The sequence below is a fragment of the Lytechinus variegatus genome, chromosome 4 (assembly GCF_018143015.1).
Source record: "Lytechinus variegatus isolate NC3 chromosome 4, Lvar_3.0, whole genome shotgun sequence".
Lineage (NCBI taxonomy): Eukaryota > Metazoa > Echinodermata > Echinoidea > Temnopleuroida > Toxopneustidae > Lytechinus > Lytechinus variegatus.
The window spans coordinates 47,681,667-47,699,870 of record NC_054743.1 but is presented as its reverse complement, the minus strand read 5'-3'; the positions used below and the strand labels follow the sequence as shown (position 1 = coordinate 47,699,870).

The window sequence follows — 18,204 nt, the reverse complement described above, 5'->3', positions numbered from 1 at the left end:
AGGGTTGTCTGTGCCCCCTCCCCGGGATCCTCCAGTGCTAGTGGATACAAGATAATACGCGGGTGTTGTACCTCTGTGTTGTGATGTTATGTGATGTTGTACGAGAGATTTGCAAAGCGAGGGGGACACACGCATAAAGATAATAAATACACAGAAAGTAATACGACTTGAGAAACCACAAGAGAATGACACAATAAATAGCGAGATGCATAAAGATATAGTCCTTTAATTTGTCCCCAGATCAGGATGAAAAAAAAATCAGCTCCTGCTTTGCGCTCGTATAACTTATTGGAAAAGATTTCCATGTTGCAGATCAGATCTATCATTTTCAGCTCGAGCTGAACTATGTCATCTTCATGAGTCACACTGTAAGCAGACCAGTATATATAACTTCAGCTAACGATTTGCGCTATATTTTTTATTTGCTGAGATACAAACCGTGATACACAATCATCTTCGGCACAAACAGTGCTCATTACAATGTTTAATTTCCAGGGCAAACGACATATTTCCCCAATATTTTAGCTCACTCTTATTTGTGTGATATACAGTAATTTGTTAGTTAATTTCTTTGAGCTCTCTGACAGTTACTAAGCTTTATTCTTACACACAAAAAAGGTTAAGTTATAGGGGAAGATGGGGCAAAGGATCCCAGGCTTTCGGGCAAAGGAATTTTGAAATTTGCTTAAGTTAATAATTTTGAAGCAGACGTTCTACATGGCGACAATCAACCATGAACTTGTAACATGTAAGAATAAAGCAATAAAAGTAACTATCGCGGCTACATCTTGAACTGTTCAAAGAAACCACAAAAAATCAGCTTTTACCTGCAGTTCAGCGAAATGGATGAAAATACCCCCCCCCCCCTTATTGGCGGAAGCTGCATCCGCGGCCCCTGTTTCTGTCAAGTCTTCAAGATCCATTTGATGGTGTAGTACTATCGTAGCCGGGATTTATTTGTGGGGGGGGGGCGATGATTGCACGCGAAGTGTATAACACTTGCAGAGCGCGCAAATTTTAAATAATTTTTCTTCCCGCTCGAAGCGTGGATGTTAAATTGCATTATAAAAAGAAAATAACAAATGCCTACTTCGGTATAATCAGATTTGATAGAAAAAAGATTCAGCAGCATTAAAAACAGAGTAGAAGACAAGTATGCTATGCAGTAAGGGAGAAGTAATCCTACCCGCGGATGACATAGATGCTCTGAAATTTCGAAGAGCAAGATGTCCAGGTCATATCATGGTAACACCAACATGATTTGTTTATGATTGTGCTCTGGCATTATTGGCTCATTGCGTGATATTTAAACACAAAAGGAGGGGGAACATCACGGTGACTTCTCTTTTAATATCCTTTTCGCCGTTGTCAGAATAATGTTTTCTATTTCTATCATGTCTATAGAGAGTAACAAAAGGTAAATCAAGTATCTTAACTCCTTAGCATCTCAAAAACAATTTTGAAACATGTCCTGATCATTCGTTCATCAAATCTGAGATGTTTTTGACTTCTATTTTATTTCCTTTTGCCGCTGTCGGAAGGTTTCTTTTATATTTCTGAGAGAGTTCATAACAAAAAGTATATAAAATATATGTTAACTCCTTAGCATCTCAAAGCAATTTTGAAACATATCCTGGTCATTCGTTCATTAATCTGAGATGTTCCTGATTAAAATCGTGAATTCTCTTTTATTTTGTTTCCTATTTGCTTTTCTCGGAATAGTGCTTCATTTATCTTTCTTTGAGAGTTCATATCGAAAAGTATTATTTTCACTCTTTAGCATCTCAAAACAATTTTGAAACATGTCCTGATCATTCGTTAATTAATCTGAGATGTTTATGACTTCTATTTTATAACCTTCTGCCGTTGTCGGAATAATGTTTCATATATATATTTCTTAGTGGGTGTTGCAAGAAAGTATTGCAAATATTCTGTTACAATTTCACAACTGATTTTTACAACGTTAGCTGAGCAAACCAGATTAATACCTTGGTCACATTTACTCTACGACGGCGAGTTGAAAACAGCTGTTTAACATTTTTCTTTGGTACTAGCTATACATACATGACACAGGTGGCTTGAATAAAAATGAATAATGAATGAATGCTGTTTTCGACTCGCCGTACGGCCCCCGTAGATCAAATGTGACCATGGTATTAACTTCGTGTTTAAGGGCGCAAATTAACAATCAATTACTATAATTTGCAATTAATTACAAGACATAATAGTGATTGATTTAGGGACCAAGAATAGACGTGCAATTGATCGCAAGTTTCTTGCAACACACCAATAAAGAGCTCATAAAGAAAGGTATATAAAATATATTTTAACTCCTTGCACCTCAAATCAAATTTGAAACATGTCCTGATCATTCGTTCCTTAATCTAAGATGTTTGTGACTTCTCTTTACTTTCTTTTCACCGAGAGGTGCTGATGAGTTAAATATATTTTATACACCTTTCGTTATAAACTCTCTAGGAAATATAGAAGCATTCATATTCCGTCAACTGCGAAAAGGAAATACAATAAAAGAGAAGTCACAAACATCTCAGATTAATGAACGAATGATCAGGACATGTTTCAAACTTGTTTTGAGGTGCTATAAGGAGTTGAAGTAAATTTTATATACCTTGATCCTTAAAAACTAAGAAATATAGTCACTGCATACTTGTAACTCATATTTGAGTGATTTCGGGTGATTTCATGCAAGGGTCTAGAGTGGGCCATAATCGGGCCATAATATGCCTGCACGTCTATCATGTACTGCATAGAAGTGTTGGTGTATGGTTGAAGTTTAATAATAGCTACTTCGACCCGTTGAACCTGACTGGGATCAATATTCGTCAATTACGCCGTCTAGCACGTTTTGAGAACAATGGACGAAGGTGTGAAAATCACAAAGCATCCAACAATAGGAAGAATCCTTTTCAAGAAGCTATGCTAAGATCTCTTGTGTAGCGGTTTGAATGTGAATTAACCCTGGACGCCTGAATGGTCTAAAAGAAATTACGCCTATTTTATCTTCAAGACAAACAAAAATAAATCAATGAAATAAATAATGTGTGTTTTACTTTTTATAAACGTGTATCAATTAATCGAACATCTTATTTGCTGTATTGATGAAGAGTACCAGGTCGATAACATGATTTATTGATGACACCATGTGAGTTCTCAAATAATGGTACAAGATTTTAGAAAAAAAGTTTTGGGTGTCGTCTCGTTTTTATCAAATCTCAGCAAATGCTGAAAAGTTTCTGAAATGTCATTACTTTGAACGTATGCACTTCATTAAACGTGCACATCAGGATGGTCTCCCATCCTGATGGGAATACATTTTGCCTTGCCATAGGGGAAACTCCCCATGTAAGGAGACAAAGGAGCTGCACTCCTTCCCTATCATTTCAGCGGAAAGGAAGTGATTACTCAGAGAATTCGGAGATGGAGGGGAGAAAGAGGAAGGTAAGGATCTGTCTATTCAAAAAACAAATGGAAGAAACATAAATAGAACGGGGGTGGGGAGGGGGGTGGCGGAAGGAGAGGTTTGCCAAATAACAAATTATGAAAACATTCAGGTCACTGTATTAAAAGCAAGTAAGTTCAACTATTCAAAAAAAATATATATCACATTATAGTAAAAATATAGGCCTACATGCGATGCAAGTGACTACAGTAAAAGTATTATTTTCTTTAAATGAAAAATATGCATGTCCTCTTCCTCCTCTCCTTTTTTCTCCTCACGTCATTTTCCTGATCACTTCATCTATCGTAATTATGATTTATCATTAATCTTTAATTTATTGTGAACACTATCATGTTAAGGATTGGTATGTGATAATTTATTAATAAAACATAACTTGAAAAAACTATATAGCATAGACAAATTGGTTAAAGCCCCCCCCCCCCAAATCTGGCTGGTCCAACAGTTGGGTAATAACAACGTATATTGGTTCCATATTTATTATTCTAAGGTTGCGTATATAGAACATGGTTTAATCCTGACAAAATGACTTTTATTATATTTCATTTTACTTTATTTTCACCATTCGTTGTGCCCAATTTCGGCTCCAACTACTCTCTTCCTTTCTATTCGTTTCAACGTTTCCTCTGCCTCTACATCGGGGGGGGGGGGGGGGGGGTACTTAAATTTGGACAGGGGTGTGCATCTGAAAGTTCAAAACCAATAACCATTATGGGTCATTTTGGCTAAAAGGTACCCATTATTAGGGATTTATTAAAATTTGACCCCCCCCAAAAAAAAATGGAGAATATGGACCCACGTTTAATTCCAGTATCTAAAAATTAGGGCCATGTTTAGTGATTTTTCAGCATAAAATGTAAAATCAAACCCCATGTTTAGGGGTTTCTTTCAATAAAAAGCGACCCATATGCCTTATTTCGTGAGTACCAACCCCCCCCCCCCGGTGGTCTGAATGTATTCAAAATTTTCTGAACGTTAAAATATATGACTTTATGGCTCATAATTAATTACCTCGTAATTTTTTCTATTATATGCCTCGACTGCACTGATTTTTGCTTTTTGCAATTTGCAGATACCATATTAAGACTCGTGAAACGAAAATTAAACGGCACGCACTAAATTTACAATTCGAAGCCAACACCGAGCTCTATCTAATGAAATTAGATCTAACTGTTGTCTTGTCGACGGAGAAAGGTCATTTGTTCGCGATTTGGTATATTTCTCCTTATCCTGGGACTGACTTCAAATTGTAAATTTTGTGCGTGCCGTGGAATTGTTTTATCACAACTTCCAAGTCCGGACGACTGCTGCACACGCGTTGATCCTGTTGACTGTATCCACCGTCTTCTGACTCGTTAGCTCCACCATGGGCATGGTACAACTACGAAGTACAAGAACAAGTCCTGCATTTGCCTGGTCTTTGGCAGAGCCTCTCTTTTTCGAGGCTCAGGTTGTGGAGTAGGGATTTTCGTTTATTTGGTTCTCTGGTTATTTTATTGTTATTCTTTTACTGGCATTTGATCTATCCATTACTTTCTAATATACTGCCTGGCCAGGGTTAAACTTTGGGGAAATTGCAGAATTTTCTGTTTAGGGGGGGGGGGGGGGGGTCGAGTATAAAATTGAAAATCAAATTCAAAATCCTTTAGGTCAATCGATATCTATTAGCATGATTAGGTAAATAAGAGTAGGTCTTATCTTCATGTCGGCATCATGTTAAAGGTGTGCTAGCTCGGAAGGACAAGTGGAAAAAGTATATAGATCAACCAGTTGCCTAGTTGTGAATGTGAAAACAGATCCTCTTTTTAATCTTCTTTCAATCCTAAAATTCAATTTTTCTTTAAAAGTTTGACAAATGTAGCTGTACCAAAAACCTAATACAAGTATTAAAATCATATTTCTAGGGGGAAATCCATGCAGTGCGTTTCCTTCCCTTAAAAATTCCAAACTTAGGCAATTAACTCTTATTCTTAAGAAGTCACCATGTAATCAAATTTTTGCCCACGTAATGGCAACTAAACGATGAATAGACCTAAGGAGAAAAATTTGTCCATTGACAATTTGACATCGTTTGCTATTATTATGTTACCTGGTTATTGTTCATTCGTTCACTTTTTGAGGTTCATGGGTGGAATCTCGAACCGATTGAAGAGTTGCAGCTCTGTGATTACTGATAGCTTGAAGTAGAAGTTCGCCTTGGTGAGAAACTGAAACTGTTCAGTATATGACCTACCTTTAATTTTTAAATGGAATCTCAACAAAAAACAACTGCATACATGCCCCCTCCCCACTGCCATGCCATCACCATCGCAATAATCATCATTGACATATAATCATTGTAATCATAATCATTCTCGGCACCTTCATTATCATCACCGTCAACATCATAAAACATTAATTAATCATCACCGAGGGGCCGAAGCAGGGGATATATCCTATTTTCATAGGGTGCATCAATAATTGTCCACTGCAAAATATTATCCTCTGATCCGCCGCCCATGATCACTGTTTGCTATTCTCGGGATTATTTCACATTGGCGACGGGAGCAAAAACATTTAGGGGAGGTCCTAAATTTTTTGACACAAAAAAGCCCATCAACCTAAATTTTAGGGGGAACAAAAACATTAAACATCTCAAGGGAGGGGGGGGGGGGAGTCCACGTGAATTTAGAGTGGACGCAGGAAACAAAATTGACAAGCAAAAAAAGTTATCAACAATAAAATTTAGGGGGGCACGCCCCCCGTCCTCTGCTTTCGCCGCCTATGTTATTTTGTAATTCTAATGATCAATTATTAAGATCATTGTTACCACCCCATCATTATCTCAACATAATTATCATCATCACCATTCTTGTCATTGCCACATCATTAGGATCACAATCACATGCATTACCTTTCTTATCGATAATGATCATCACGATCATAAAAACCAGCACTGTCATCACATGTTACTCAGAAAACTGATTTAAAGACTTCCCAATTCGACGAATTATTCTCTTGTTTCAAATGTAAAGCTTAAGTAATACCTCTTTAATAGAGAGGTACAATCAGTTGCATCGTACTGATAACTGCAAATAATAATAATTGTTATTATAGGGCTCGGGTCTCATTCGAAAAAAACCCCGCTATAGTGGTAAAATTAATAATAACATCGATGAGTATGATACTAGTAATCACAATAATAATGATGATGCAAAAAGCTATGTGACTGTAAATACGGCCCTTGAGATTTGGTTCAGCCAGCAAAGAGTCAGCATCAGGCAGCGCAGATGAAGGGGATTTTCAAAGACGTATACTTGGACCCTAGCTAGAGCTGGAGAAGGAAGAAAGAATAAAAGGGATAATTATTGGTTGGGTCTGAGCATGTAATAGGTCCATGGTCTGAGGGACGATTGTGAGTAATCTTTTCATCATTACAATGTTAACAAGTGCTTTGCTGGACAGCTGCACTGGCAAACAAACTCGTAGTCAGCGTCTATCAACCCATTTCATTTCGTACGCGCGTACGGCGCGGAGAACTGAGGCTACATGTACAGTAACCAAGATCGTTTGCTAGTAGTATAGACGGGCATGTAATGCGCTGCCGAGTAGATTCTAGGACTAGATTCGTATTCTAAAGCAGAGCGATTCCGCTGATCTCTACATGTGAGTTGTTTTCCAAGCCAATCAGTTATCGAAAATGTAATTGAAAGAAACAATCTATGTCCACAATCTTTGCGAATGGTATAGAAAAAGGCTCGCTGATTTGGAGTCCTCATCCTATCGCGATAAATTATCGCAGCTTGAGAAAGTAGTTCGCGGCCGTGGACGTGCACCGAATCACCGGCCAGAACAAGGCGATATCTGCCACAGACTAGCCTAACGTTCACGCACGTTAATATTGCGATAGTCAGACCCACATCGATTAGCGCGTTTCACGTGCGATATCTGTCAAGTTTATTTTGGGCGATACTGTATATGCAGATTGTATAGAATTCATCACCCAAATGAAGAAAATAAAAAGAGAATTCAAAATATGAGTGTGTCACAAAGACCTTCAAGGCACACTATAATAATGATGATAATAATAATAGCCAATATTTATAAAGCGCTTTTCCCAGAATGGCCCAAAGCGCGTTACAGCATATTATTACCCCGGTCATTGGATTCATTTCAATCAAGCACGAAAGGTGCACAATTTCCACTCCCTGGGGAGCATTCCTTGCATTCATCGCTGCCACATTATGGCGCTGGCAAAATCAAACATACAATATCTTTCGCATCCTACCGGGTACCCATTTAGCACCTGGCACACTTTAGCACACAATAGACATACTTTAACCTCAGTGATTAATGAACATGCAGACAAGCCCATCCAGTAATGTATGCATCTGACCAATTCAGCGATGCTCTAAGTTTAAAACACCACAAGTATCAAACTAGAAATTCAGATGACACTCTATGGAACATTCTCCACCAAAAATGAAGAGGGACCATAAAAGAATACAATCTACATGTACTGTATGTGTGCCTGCATGAAATTATTTGCTGTACATGCAATTGGTGTACATCATGTATTTTTAAATTAAATTCATAATGAATCTGTACGTACATACATGTACATGTAGATCTAAATCATTTTTGGTTCCAGGAAACACTTCAGAATTCTGATCTTGGTACACTACATGTACCTCATTTCCATATCAATTTATGCTCTATATTATACTGTGTTTTTTTTACGAAGTAAGAATGCCCTTCTGTAAAATTGTATTTGATTTATATTGTTTTATATTACTTTGTATTGTTTTGAATGGAAATGAAATAAAAGAATTGAATTGAATTGAATGTACATGTAAAGTCACTACACCAGTATACACATGTGTATTGTTGGCTGACAGCAAAACAATTGGCCTACAGTGTACTTTTACTTATTTAACAAAGGCTGATTGACAGAACCTCATAAATATTGTATTCAAGCATTATCATCTCATTCTTGTGAAACAGATGAGCTCCCTGGGGGCATGTCCAAGTTTTAGTGTCGGAATCTGATTCAGAGCTTTGGTTTCATGTGCAGTGTGTGTGTGTCAGTTGTCAGTGTACTCAATTCAGCAAGACATTTCTCAATTGCCTTGAAGTGGTACTCAAAGCAGAAAATACTATGATGTCAACAGACAGATCTTCTTGATTCAATATACACAATGAGCAAGCTGACGATGACATACATGCATGCCCACTAATTCTTTTATATTTCATAATATGCAGTCATATTATTCATTTTTTTCCTCCAAGAATGAAAAAAAGGCTTCTAATTATAAAAAAAAAATGTGTATTTCATGCACTACAACTTATTTATAATCGTTCTACCAAGGAGAGTAGCATTCTAGCTTTTTAGGTACATGAATCTCCTTTCCTCTCCATTTTGAAAATGTCAAGACTCTTAAAAAGGCTCTTCACACTGAGGCACTACATGGTGGCTAGGGGCATGCTCATTATTCAGAAGGTGTCGTTTCACAAGTTCAGAAGTTCAACCATCCAAGCACAGCACAGCCTTCAAAGCAAAATTGCATTTGACAAAAATAGATATGGAAAATAATGTCTCCTACATGTACACATCAAAGCACAACTTTCATGAAATCATGAAAAAAAAGTTAAACAAAAGCTTTATAAATCCTAATGATTCAGATTTTTTTTAAATTTCATCTGGATCAATGCATCAGAGAAAACTAAGTTATCATTTCCACAATTTGAGGACCCATTCTGAACACACAAGTAAAAACATAATCCCTTGTTTTCCTTTTACACTTAAGTATTTCAAACCAATACACCATCACTTTCTTTGATATGAAACCCAATGGGTCGTTTTAGCTCTATCGCCGTTAAAGTGGAATGAATGAAACCTTTTAATAAGTAGGCTTGTGCCAAAACAGAAAAATCAAAGAATACATGTAAGAACAAAGAAAGTTTGAGAAAAATTTGACAAATAATGAGAAAGTTATGAGCACTTAAATATTGCAATCACTACTGCTATGGAGATCCTCACATTGGCAATGCGACATGGATGTGTGATGTCACATGTGAACAACTTTCCCTTTGATGGACTATAGAATACCCCAAAATATGTCTTTTTGCTTTTTCTAATGGTGATACAAACTCTTTATCCATGATGCATTCCTTGAAAATCTGTATTTCATGCCCTCCTACTGAAAGAATACATGGTCTACTGATAGATGTGATAATAGAGGCAATTTAACGGGGAATCCAGCCTTGGCCATAAAATGTTGTGTTGGGAAGGAGAAAAATAAATTAAACAGAATGGTGAAAGTTTGAAAGAAATCGGTCAAGCAATAAGAAAGTTATAGCTGCTTTAAAATTGCGATCACTAATAGTATGTAGATTTCAAATTGGCAACTGGGTAAGTAAATTATGACAAGGGGCAAGGACAACTTTCCCATAGGCCATGTACTTTATTATCAGGGATTTGTGGTTTTCTCCTAAATACCCGTTCCCCTGGGGCAGTAATCTAAATATAACCCAGGTAGTATATTGTTTAATGTCCTCATGAAAGAAAAATATACTTTGAAATAAAACTTTTGGGAAAAATGAAATTTTAGCCATAATATGTATTGGAGTACATGGAAGAGTAGTCCTTGCCTTACATCACTATGACATCCCATATGCGGCCAATTTGAAGTCTCCATGAGTATAGTGATTACCAATATTTACAACTTTTAAAAATTCATAACTTTCTTGTCGTTTGTCCAATACTGTTCAAACTTTCACCTATCAACTTGTCTGATTTTTCTTTTTCTCATGAAAACAATTTTTTATTTGGGTTGGATTCCCATTTAAGTGAAATATATACTAACGTAATGGGGTGAGTTATTCACAAGTGACATCACACATCTTTGTCGCACTGCGATCAGGGAGGAATCAATCGTTGTTTCACACGACAACAGGGAGAAAATTGGAATATTTCATATTCAATAAAATACAAAAGAAATAGTGAGTGATGATCATCAGTCTGCTCATTTGCATACCCACAAGGATGTGAATATAATTGTTTTGTGAAATTAAGCAAAATATTAAAATGTCATTACTCTTATTTTACATTCGAATTTGATGAAATTGTCAGTGTTAAAATGCTTGTTGGATTTTTCTCTTTTTTCTTCGAATCAACTTTTTATTGGGGTGGACTTGCCTTATATCTTCTCACCTGACTTCACAATTAAATATCTGTATCATGGCAGAACTTTAACACTTCATACGTGCATTTTCTGGTGGTGCTCACTAACGTTTTAGCTACATTGTATAAAGTGATTTGATTTGATTTGATTTGATTTTATTTATTTCTGCATTCAAGATAATATATGCAACATAACAATAAGGTGGTACAATTCAGTTTCACAACGTAATAAAGCAATAGTCATAATAAAGCAATGAAAAATAAATATCGACTAGAAGCAATATTCAATCGAAAAAAAAATAACAGTTTAAATGAATGCAGGAGACCGCCATCGTGAGCGGTTAAGCTTGAAAATGATGGCGGCCTCGTAAAATGGTACATAAATTTCTTTCTTCATTGATCAAGTGGGTGCAATGCAGGTGCAGGTGCGGGTGCAGTAAAGGGCAGTTGAATAATTAACTTGAAGAGGGGGATGCATATGATTCAATGGTTTTTCTTTTAATAGTGGCTTTGAATGAGTATATTGTTGAGCATGACTTAATATTGTCTGGAAAGTTGTTCCAAATATCAGGACCATAATGTCGAATTGATTTATGAGTAATTAATAACTTAGGGTTGGTGAGATGAAGGTTTCCTGATGAGCGGGTTGGGTAGGAATGAACAGACCTGTTAAACCTAAACATATTATTAAAGGACGGAGGAAGTTGATTATTAAAGTATTTGAACATAAAGATGGCTACTTGAATTGTATTGATATCAAATGTTTTTAAAGTTTTGAGTTTATGAAACAATGGGTCAGAATGAGCCAAGTAATGTGACCCTGTGCATATACGGATTGCTCTTTTTTGTAATTTAAAGATAGAATTGAGTTTAAAAGAACCACAATTTGCCCAGACGATATTACAATATGTTATATAAGGGAGGACTAACGAATTGTATAACAAGAATAAAGTACTGTCAGGAAGAGTGAATTTTAACTTGGAAATTATCCCAATACTTTTGGAAACGGACATCGTAACGTGCTGTATGTGTTGATTCCAAGTCAAAGATTCATCTATAATTACACCTAAAAATTTAGATTGTTTTTTCTGTTCTAGAGGGGTGCCGTCAATATTAATGTAAATCGGTGTGTTAATGTTATGGGAATGGTGTCTGAAGTACATAAAATGTGTCTTTTTTGTATTAAGAGAGAGTTTATTGGCTTTGAACCAGTTTGATACTTTATCAATTTCACAATTTACGATATTGTTTAATGAATTAAGGTCTCTATGCGAATAAAATATATTGGTGTCGTCGGCAAATAAAACGAAGGATAAAATAGAGGAGGTTCTAATGATGTCGTTAATATAGAGTAAAAATAAAAGTGGGCCTAAAATGGAACCTTGAGGGACACCACATCGAACTAAAAGAGAATCAGAGTCGAAACTGTTAAAATTGACATATTGCCTTCGATTATTTAAGTAGTCTTTAAAAAATGAGAGACATTGACCTCGTATTCCATAATGGTTGAGTTTGAAGAGTAAAATATCATGGTTAAGGGTGTCAAATGCTTTACTAAGATCGCAAAAAATGCCAATTACATGTTCTTTGTTTGCTATGGCATTTGTTATTTTGTCGTAAATTTGAAGTAATGCTAAATCTGTTGAGAATTTTTTTCTAAAACCATATTGATTACAATTCAGAATATTATATTTGTTAATGAATTTATAGTCTTGTGTAAACTATTTTTTCTAGAATTTTAGATATTGTTGGAAGTAAGGAAATGGGACGGTAATTACTTATTTCGTGAGGGTTGTCTTTTTTAAAGATTGGATTAACTTTTGCTACTTTTAATAAATCTGGAAAAACACCTTGAGATAGGGAATTATTAAATATGTGAGTCAGAGGGCTAGCAAGAGGGTGAATTATTTGCTTAAGAAGAGACATGTTAATGCCATCACAACCAGAAGATCTAGAATTGTGAAGGGAACGAACAGTATTGATTATTTCGGAGGGGTTTGTTGGGGTTAAAAAGAGAGATTCTTGATTTGGATCTGAGAGGTAATCTTTAAAATGTGCGTTGGGACTATTAATTTTGTTTGCAAGCTCGGGCCCAATATTGGTAAAGAAAGAATTAAATGAATTTGCATAATTAGTTGGATCAGGTATTTCAGATCCATGAAGAGTGATTTTATCATTAGGTGGGGGTTGTGTTTTTGTACCCAACACTTCTTTGATAATTTAAGTTATTAGCAAAATGCAATTTTCGGGATAATCGAATTAATTTTGTTAGTTTATTACGATATATTTTATATTTTTTTAAAGAATCATCAGTTGGATTGCGTAAGTGATATTTATATAGGCGATTACGTGTCTGTATGGATTTCAGTAAACCTTTCGTTATCCAAGGATTTTGGGGTTTGTTACGTTGATTTTTTACTTTACCTATTGGGATATTCTTTTCATAATAATGTTTTAATGTATTATTGAAGTTATTGTATGCAATATTGGGATTTACTTCATTATAAACATCATCCCATTCTTCCAAAACTAGGTCTTGCTTCAGTAATTCTATATTTTGTTTAGATTCTTTACGATAAGTATATTCCTTGTTTGATTTAGGGTAAGAGAGTTTACATTCACAGGTTAAAAAAATAGGCAGGTGGTCCGAAACTTCAGAATATAAAATCCCTCCTATGATTTTGTTATTATGACAATTTGAAAATATGTTATCAATCTGAGTTGATGAATTCAGGTTAATCCTTGTGGGTTTATTAATAATAGAAATACAGCCAAACGAGTATAACAATTTCATGAAATTGGATGAATTATCATTATAAGATGAGGGCAAGAAGTTAATATTGAAATCACCGAGCATAAAAAAATGTTTGTTTTCATTCCCTATTTCATGCAGAAAATACTCTAGTTCATCGTGGAAACGATCGATATTTGTATCAGGGGGTCTATAAATTAATCCTATGATGATATTTTTTGAATTAGAATTTTCAATCTCTATAAACAACGACTCTGCATGCAATAATTTAACTTCAGAACGAATCTTAAATTTGAGATTTTGTGAAATGTAAAAAGCAACTCCTCCTCCTCTTCTTTCCTTTCGGTCTGCCCTTATTAATTTATAATTAGGTATATTAAACATGTCAGGGGAATTTTCATGTAGCCATGTTTCGCTTAAACCGATGACTGAAAACTGAGTATTATTTAATGAGTGTAATAGGTTAACTAAATATTCAAAGTTTCTATTTAGACTTCTTATGTTTGCATGTAAAAGAGAGAGATTATCTGGAGTAATATTAAATTCGTTGTTAAATTCTTGGGGAGTGTAATATATGCTATCTTGTGGGTTCTCAATGAAAATATCTGGAGTAAAAGTATGTGACTCAAACAGGGGGACGTGTAAATGTAAAGTACCGGAAGTTTGGAGAGAGGTCAACTGCAAGTGTGCAAGTGGTGCATGTGCGTGAGTGTGTGTGATAAGGAACTTCCAGTTCAATCAAACTTACCGGTAAATTTTCAACCTCTTTCTGTAGTTCATAGGCTTGTATATTAGGACCTGGAGATACAAAGTTATTAAAAACAGAAATACATACATGTTTAATGTTCTTCAATGACTTTTTGCATTATGGGGACTACATTTGATAGGAATTCTGGATTTTAGTTTGAATCAAATTCTTGCATCTTCTAAAAATTACTCTAAAATAGAATATGTACATTGCAGTAATATTTGTTGTTAAATTTCTCGGTATACATGTGAAAAAAAAAATATGTTACGTAAATTTAAATTGGTTTTTGCCTCCCATAAAAATAAGCTCAGTACAATAAACAGATCTGATATATTTTGAAACTAAATTACGGTAACAAATTGGATTAATTCAGTCAGCATGTTTGATCAGGTAAACTAAACAAAGGGCACAAACAAACATGTATCTTGGAAGTAAGCAGACATGTGACAATCTAGAAGAGTACGACACACAGATGTATTGTCAACCAAGTACAGTATGTATGATGTATGGTACGATCAAGTTGGGTAGTAAGGATTTCATGTGGTCCAGGGACACATTACATGTGCACGTACATGTTCATGAGCAGTAATTCTCTGTCATTTGTGTTTAAATATATATCTCCATGATTAAACTGACAATATGATTTTATTTGTCATTAAATAAAAAGAAAATGACCATCTCTAATTAAAAAAAAATCAAATTTGATAAATGGGGAAAAAAAATAATTGCAACTTGTCAGATTAATACATACAGAACTTTTTATTAAAGCATGAGTTTACACTTTTTACCAACCAAAATGGTTTGGAATGTCAGAATAGAACAGACTTTCATCAGCGTTTATTTCGATGTGGCATAAAGGTGTCCCAATATCAAATTTCGTCATTATACTTTGCAGGATATGAGATGAATTCCCCTTTCGGCACTACATCATATCATACATGTATTAAACCGTAAACACACTTATTCTGATGATAGCCTGCAGCAAAAATACGGCATTGAATGAACTGATTGCTTGCAGATCAAGTGTTTGGAAGCTTTTTGAGAATACAATTTAGTGTGTCTACTTTGTGTTTACTTTAAAGCCTGTGTATAGCTTTGGTAAAGGGTCAATAATGTGATTGATAATCGAATATCATTAATATGACAGTCTTACTGAAGCGTAGAGACCGTTAGATATTTTTCTAACTGCACTTCTCTGAGAAAATTTCAAATATTCAAATCTTGGATATATAGCGCCCTCTCTCGGCGATGCTTGTTTTAAATTAAAAAATGGGCATTCAAGCACTTATCTTATAAATTTAGTGATTAGATATCCAAAAGTTACAGACAAAGAACATATCTTGAAAGTTTCAGCCCATTCCATGATTTGGAATAGGATTTAATTGAAAGACAAAAACACACAGATATTTTAATTTGATCGGGTGACCCGATAAAGTTAAATTTCCATGTAAAATCGCAAAATTTATCATGTAAAACACATTTTCATTTCATATCCTCCACATCATAACTGTTATAGGGCATATCCATTCATATTAGCTAGCAATGAATTGGAATAGTGATAGGTGCATTTTGGTGGATTTACCAAAACTATACACAATCTTTAAGAGAATTAGATGATATAGTTTGCTCTTCAGAAAGGTCACAGGTTCTACATGTAGTACTATGCATAGTGGGATTGACAGAATGGCTGATTTTTTGGGTCTTTAATGTACAATTTATGCCTGCATTGACTCACTATTAAAATGAAAACATGTATGTGCACAGTTTGTCCTCTCTGTGTACATGTATAATTGTTGGAATAACTATAATTCAAGCAGGTATTATTGTTTTTTGCATCTTGTAAGACTGATCTTGTTGAAAAAAGTACCTTGCCTTCAAATTTCATTCTTGGGAAACATTTTGTTTACCTAGATATGAGACTTTCTTCCCCCACACCAAAAAGCACTGTCACCTTTGAAACAAAAGATATCAAATGGCTCCACTTAACCCACCCATAGGGTATTTCGAGCCACAAAAATTATGTACAAAAGCTATGGGACGATTTCTTATTCAGATGTCTTTTCACTTGCTAATTTTCTATGAACACTAACATCCTCTAAAAGTAAAACAACTGTCTTGTGAATTTAGTCCCTTCTGCCTGCATTCAATGGCTTTTTATTGTTTGCTTACCGGTAATACATGTACATTGTATGAATTACCATGGCTCAACTTGCCCCATGTAATTTGCGGATGAAAAAAAAAATATTTAGGGTAAAAAAAAAACTTAAAATTAAACTGCAGTATTTTCACATTTAAAACATTTCCAAAGCAAAGTTTTAAAAACTTTGTTTTAAAAAACAAAGATTTAAAAAGTGCACAAAAAAGGATCAGTTGGCATCTCTTAATTATGTATCCTTTCTTCCAGCATGTACAGTAACACAATACATTGTGTATTTACCTTTTATTTTATTCTAAATCACAATGTGGTATCCAGATAGGACTTTGATTCTTAAACTTTTGTTCAGAAGAGTTGCATGGGGAATAATAGAAGGCATGCCAGCCCCCCCCCCCCAAAAAAAAACATGACAAACAAGGGGAATGCTTTTGAAAGTAATTAATAAACAATTCAATAAAAGCAACTACATGCTTTTCACAGGGGCTGCGGAAGGGGGCTGACCATGCAAAAAATGACAATCATATGGTAATTTTTATGTTTTTGTACACGGTTTTGGAAAAAGTGAGGGGGCTGAAGCCCCCCACCCCCCCCCCCTTCTGCGGCCCCTGTTTCAGACTCCCTTTGTCCTTAATATACTGACGCGCCCCCTCCTCTTTTTTAATGCATTATTTAGATTTAAATAGATGGAAGAGACATGCATACATGTGCAATATCAACTGATCCAATTGTGAAGATCATTCAAAATTTACAAATTATCAATCCTGACTTAGAGAAACGATAGCTCATAAAAGTTTAGAAATGAAAATTACCTGCAATGCCAATTAATAATGAGATGCCGAAAGCCATGAAGAAACATATGAAGACTAAGACAAACTGCCTCTTGCTTAGGGTATAAAGGCGCATCTGTACGGACCTGCAAAGATAAATGAAGGAAAAATATTATACAAATAATGCATGTAAGCGCGTGCATGCAGGGCCAAATAATGATGAGAGAAGAGCCAATTGTACCGCACCAAGGTCCGTAGGACCAAGTGTGGTATATCCATTTTGCGAGTCGAGCACAGCGTTCATTATTTAGGTCCTCTATGCACAAGAATGTGCACATTGTTTTATACAACCCCCCCCCCCCCCCTTCTTCCCCATAATACCGAGTTGCCCCGAATGCTATATTTCATCTAAATTCTATATATTTCTATATTTTTCCAGACCTCACACTGTCTTGCACTCTGATGTCAGAGTGCAGGATGGTACTTTTGCTATGTCATCAGAGTGCAGGATAGTGCATTTTGGATACAATGGTGCCATTCGCTGAATATCATACGATCCGATTCGGACTAATCAGACTACAGAACATTCTTGGGAGTTGTATAAAGTGTTGCACTAGAATATGTGAATGTTCAATATAACACAAGCACAGCCTCAACCCAACAGGTAAACCAGCTTGGAGTTCACCTACATGTAGTCCAGAAGACTCCAGACCGAACGTTGCTACGTCTGGAAACTCTCTTTCACAATGCAGCTCTTTGCCCAAATGCAAATTAACATGAATATGAATGGCCCACGCATTCGTATGCTCAGGCTGTATGATTACTACAAATAAACGAAGAACCGAACCCTGTGACCGTAGTCTGAAGTCAGGTTTAACTTAGACCATGGTCTAAATCTGTGCAAAAATTATGGGAAGCCAAAAGTTTCAAAATTTTTATTAAGTTGTATGATTCGCAGATGGTGAAGACAATCATCTACAGTGTATACAGTGTATCAAAAAATGTTTACACTTTGAAAAAGCCCTGGGAATTAAAAAATATACAACATGTGGCTAATTTTTTCAAATATATTCTTGGGTTTGGGTCTCATCTATCCAATGAAAGTAAAAGTTTTGACAGAATGTCACACTTGAATGAGCACT

The 18,204-nt window shown here is 35.5% G+C and overlaps 1 protein-coding gene across 2 annotated transcripts in view; it reads right to left on the bottom strand.

Moving 5' to 3' along the window:
• Positions 1-18,204, bottom strand: part of LOC121414205 (transmembrane protein 181-like) — a 62,801-nt gene that overhangs the window by 22,371 nt on the left and 22,226 nt on the right. For both annotated transcript variants that reach the window (XM_041607289.1, XM_041607290.1), the window contains exons 2-3: positions 17,105-17,208; positions 14,141-14,190 (exon numbers count right to left, since the gene is read on the bottom strand). In XM_041607289.1, coding sequence (XP_041463223.1) covers positions 14,141-14,190; positions 17,105-17,208 — 154 coding nt within the window. The remainder of the gene's footprint in view (positions 1-14,140; positions 14,191-17,104; positions 17,209-18,204) is intronic.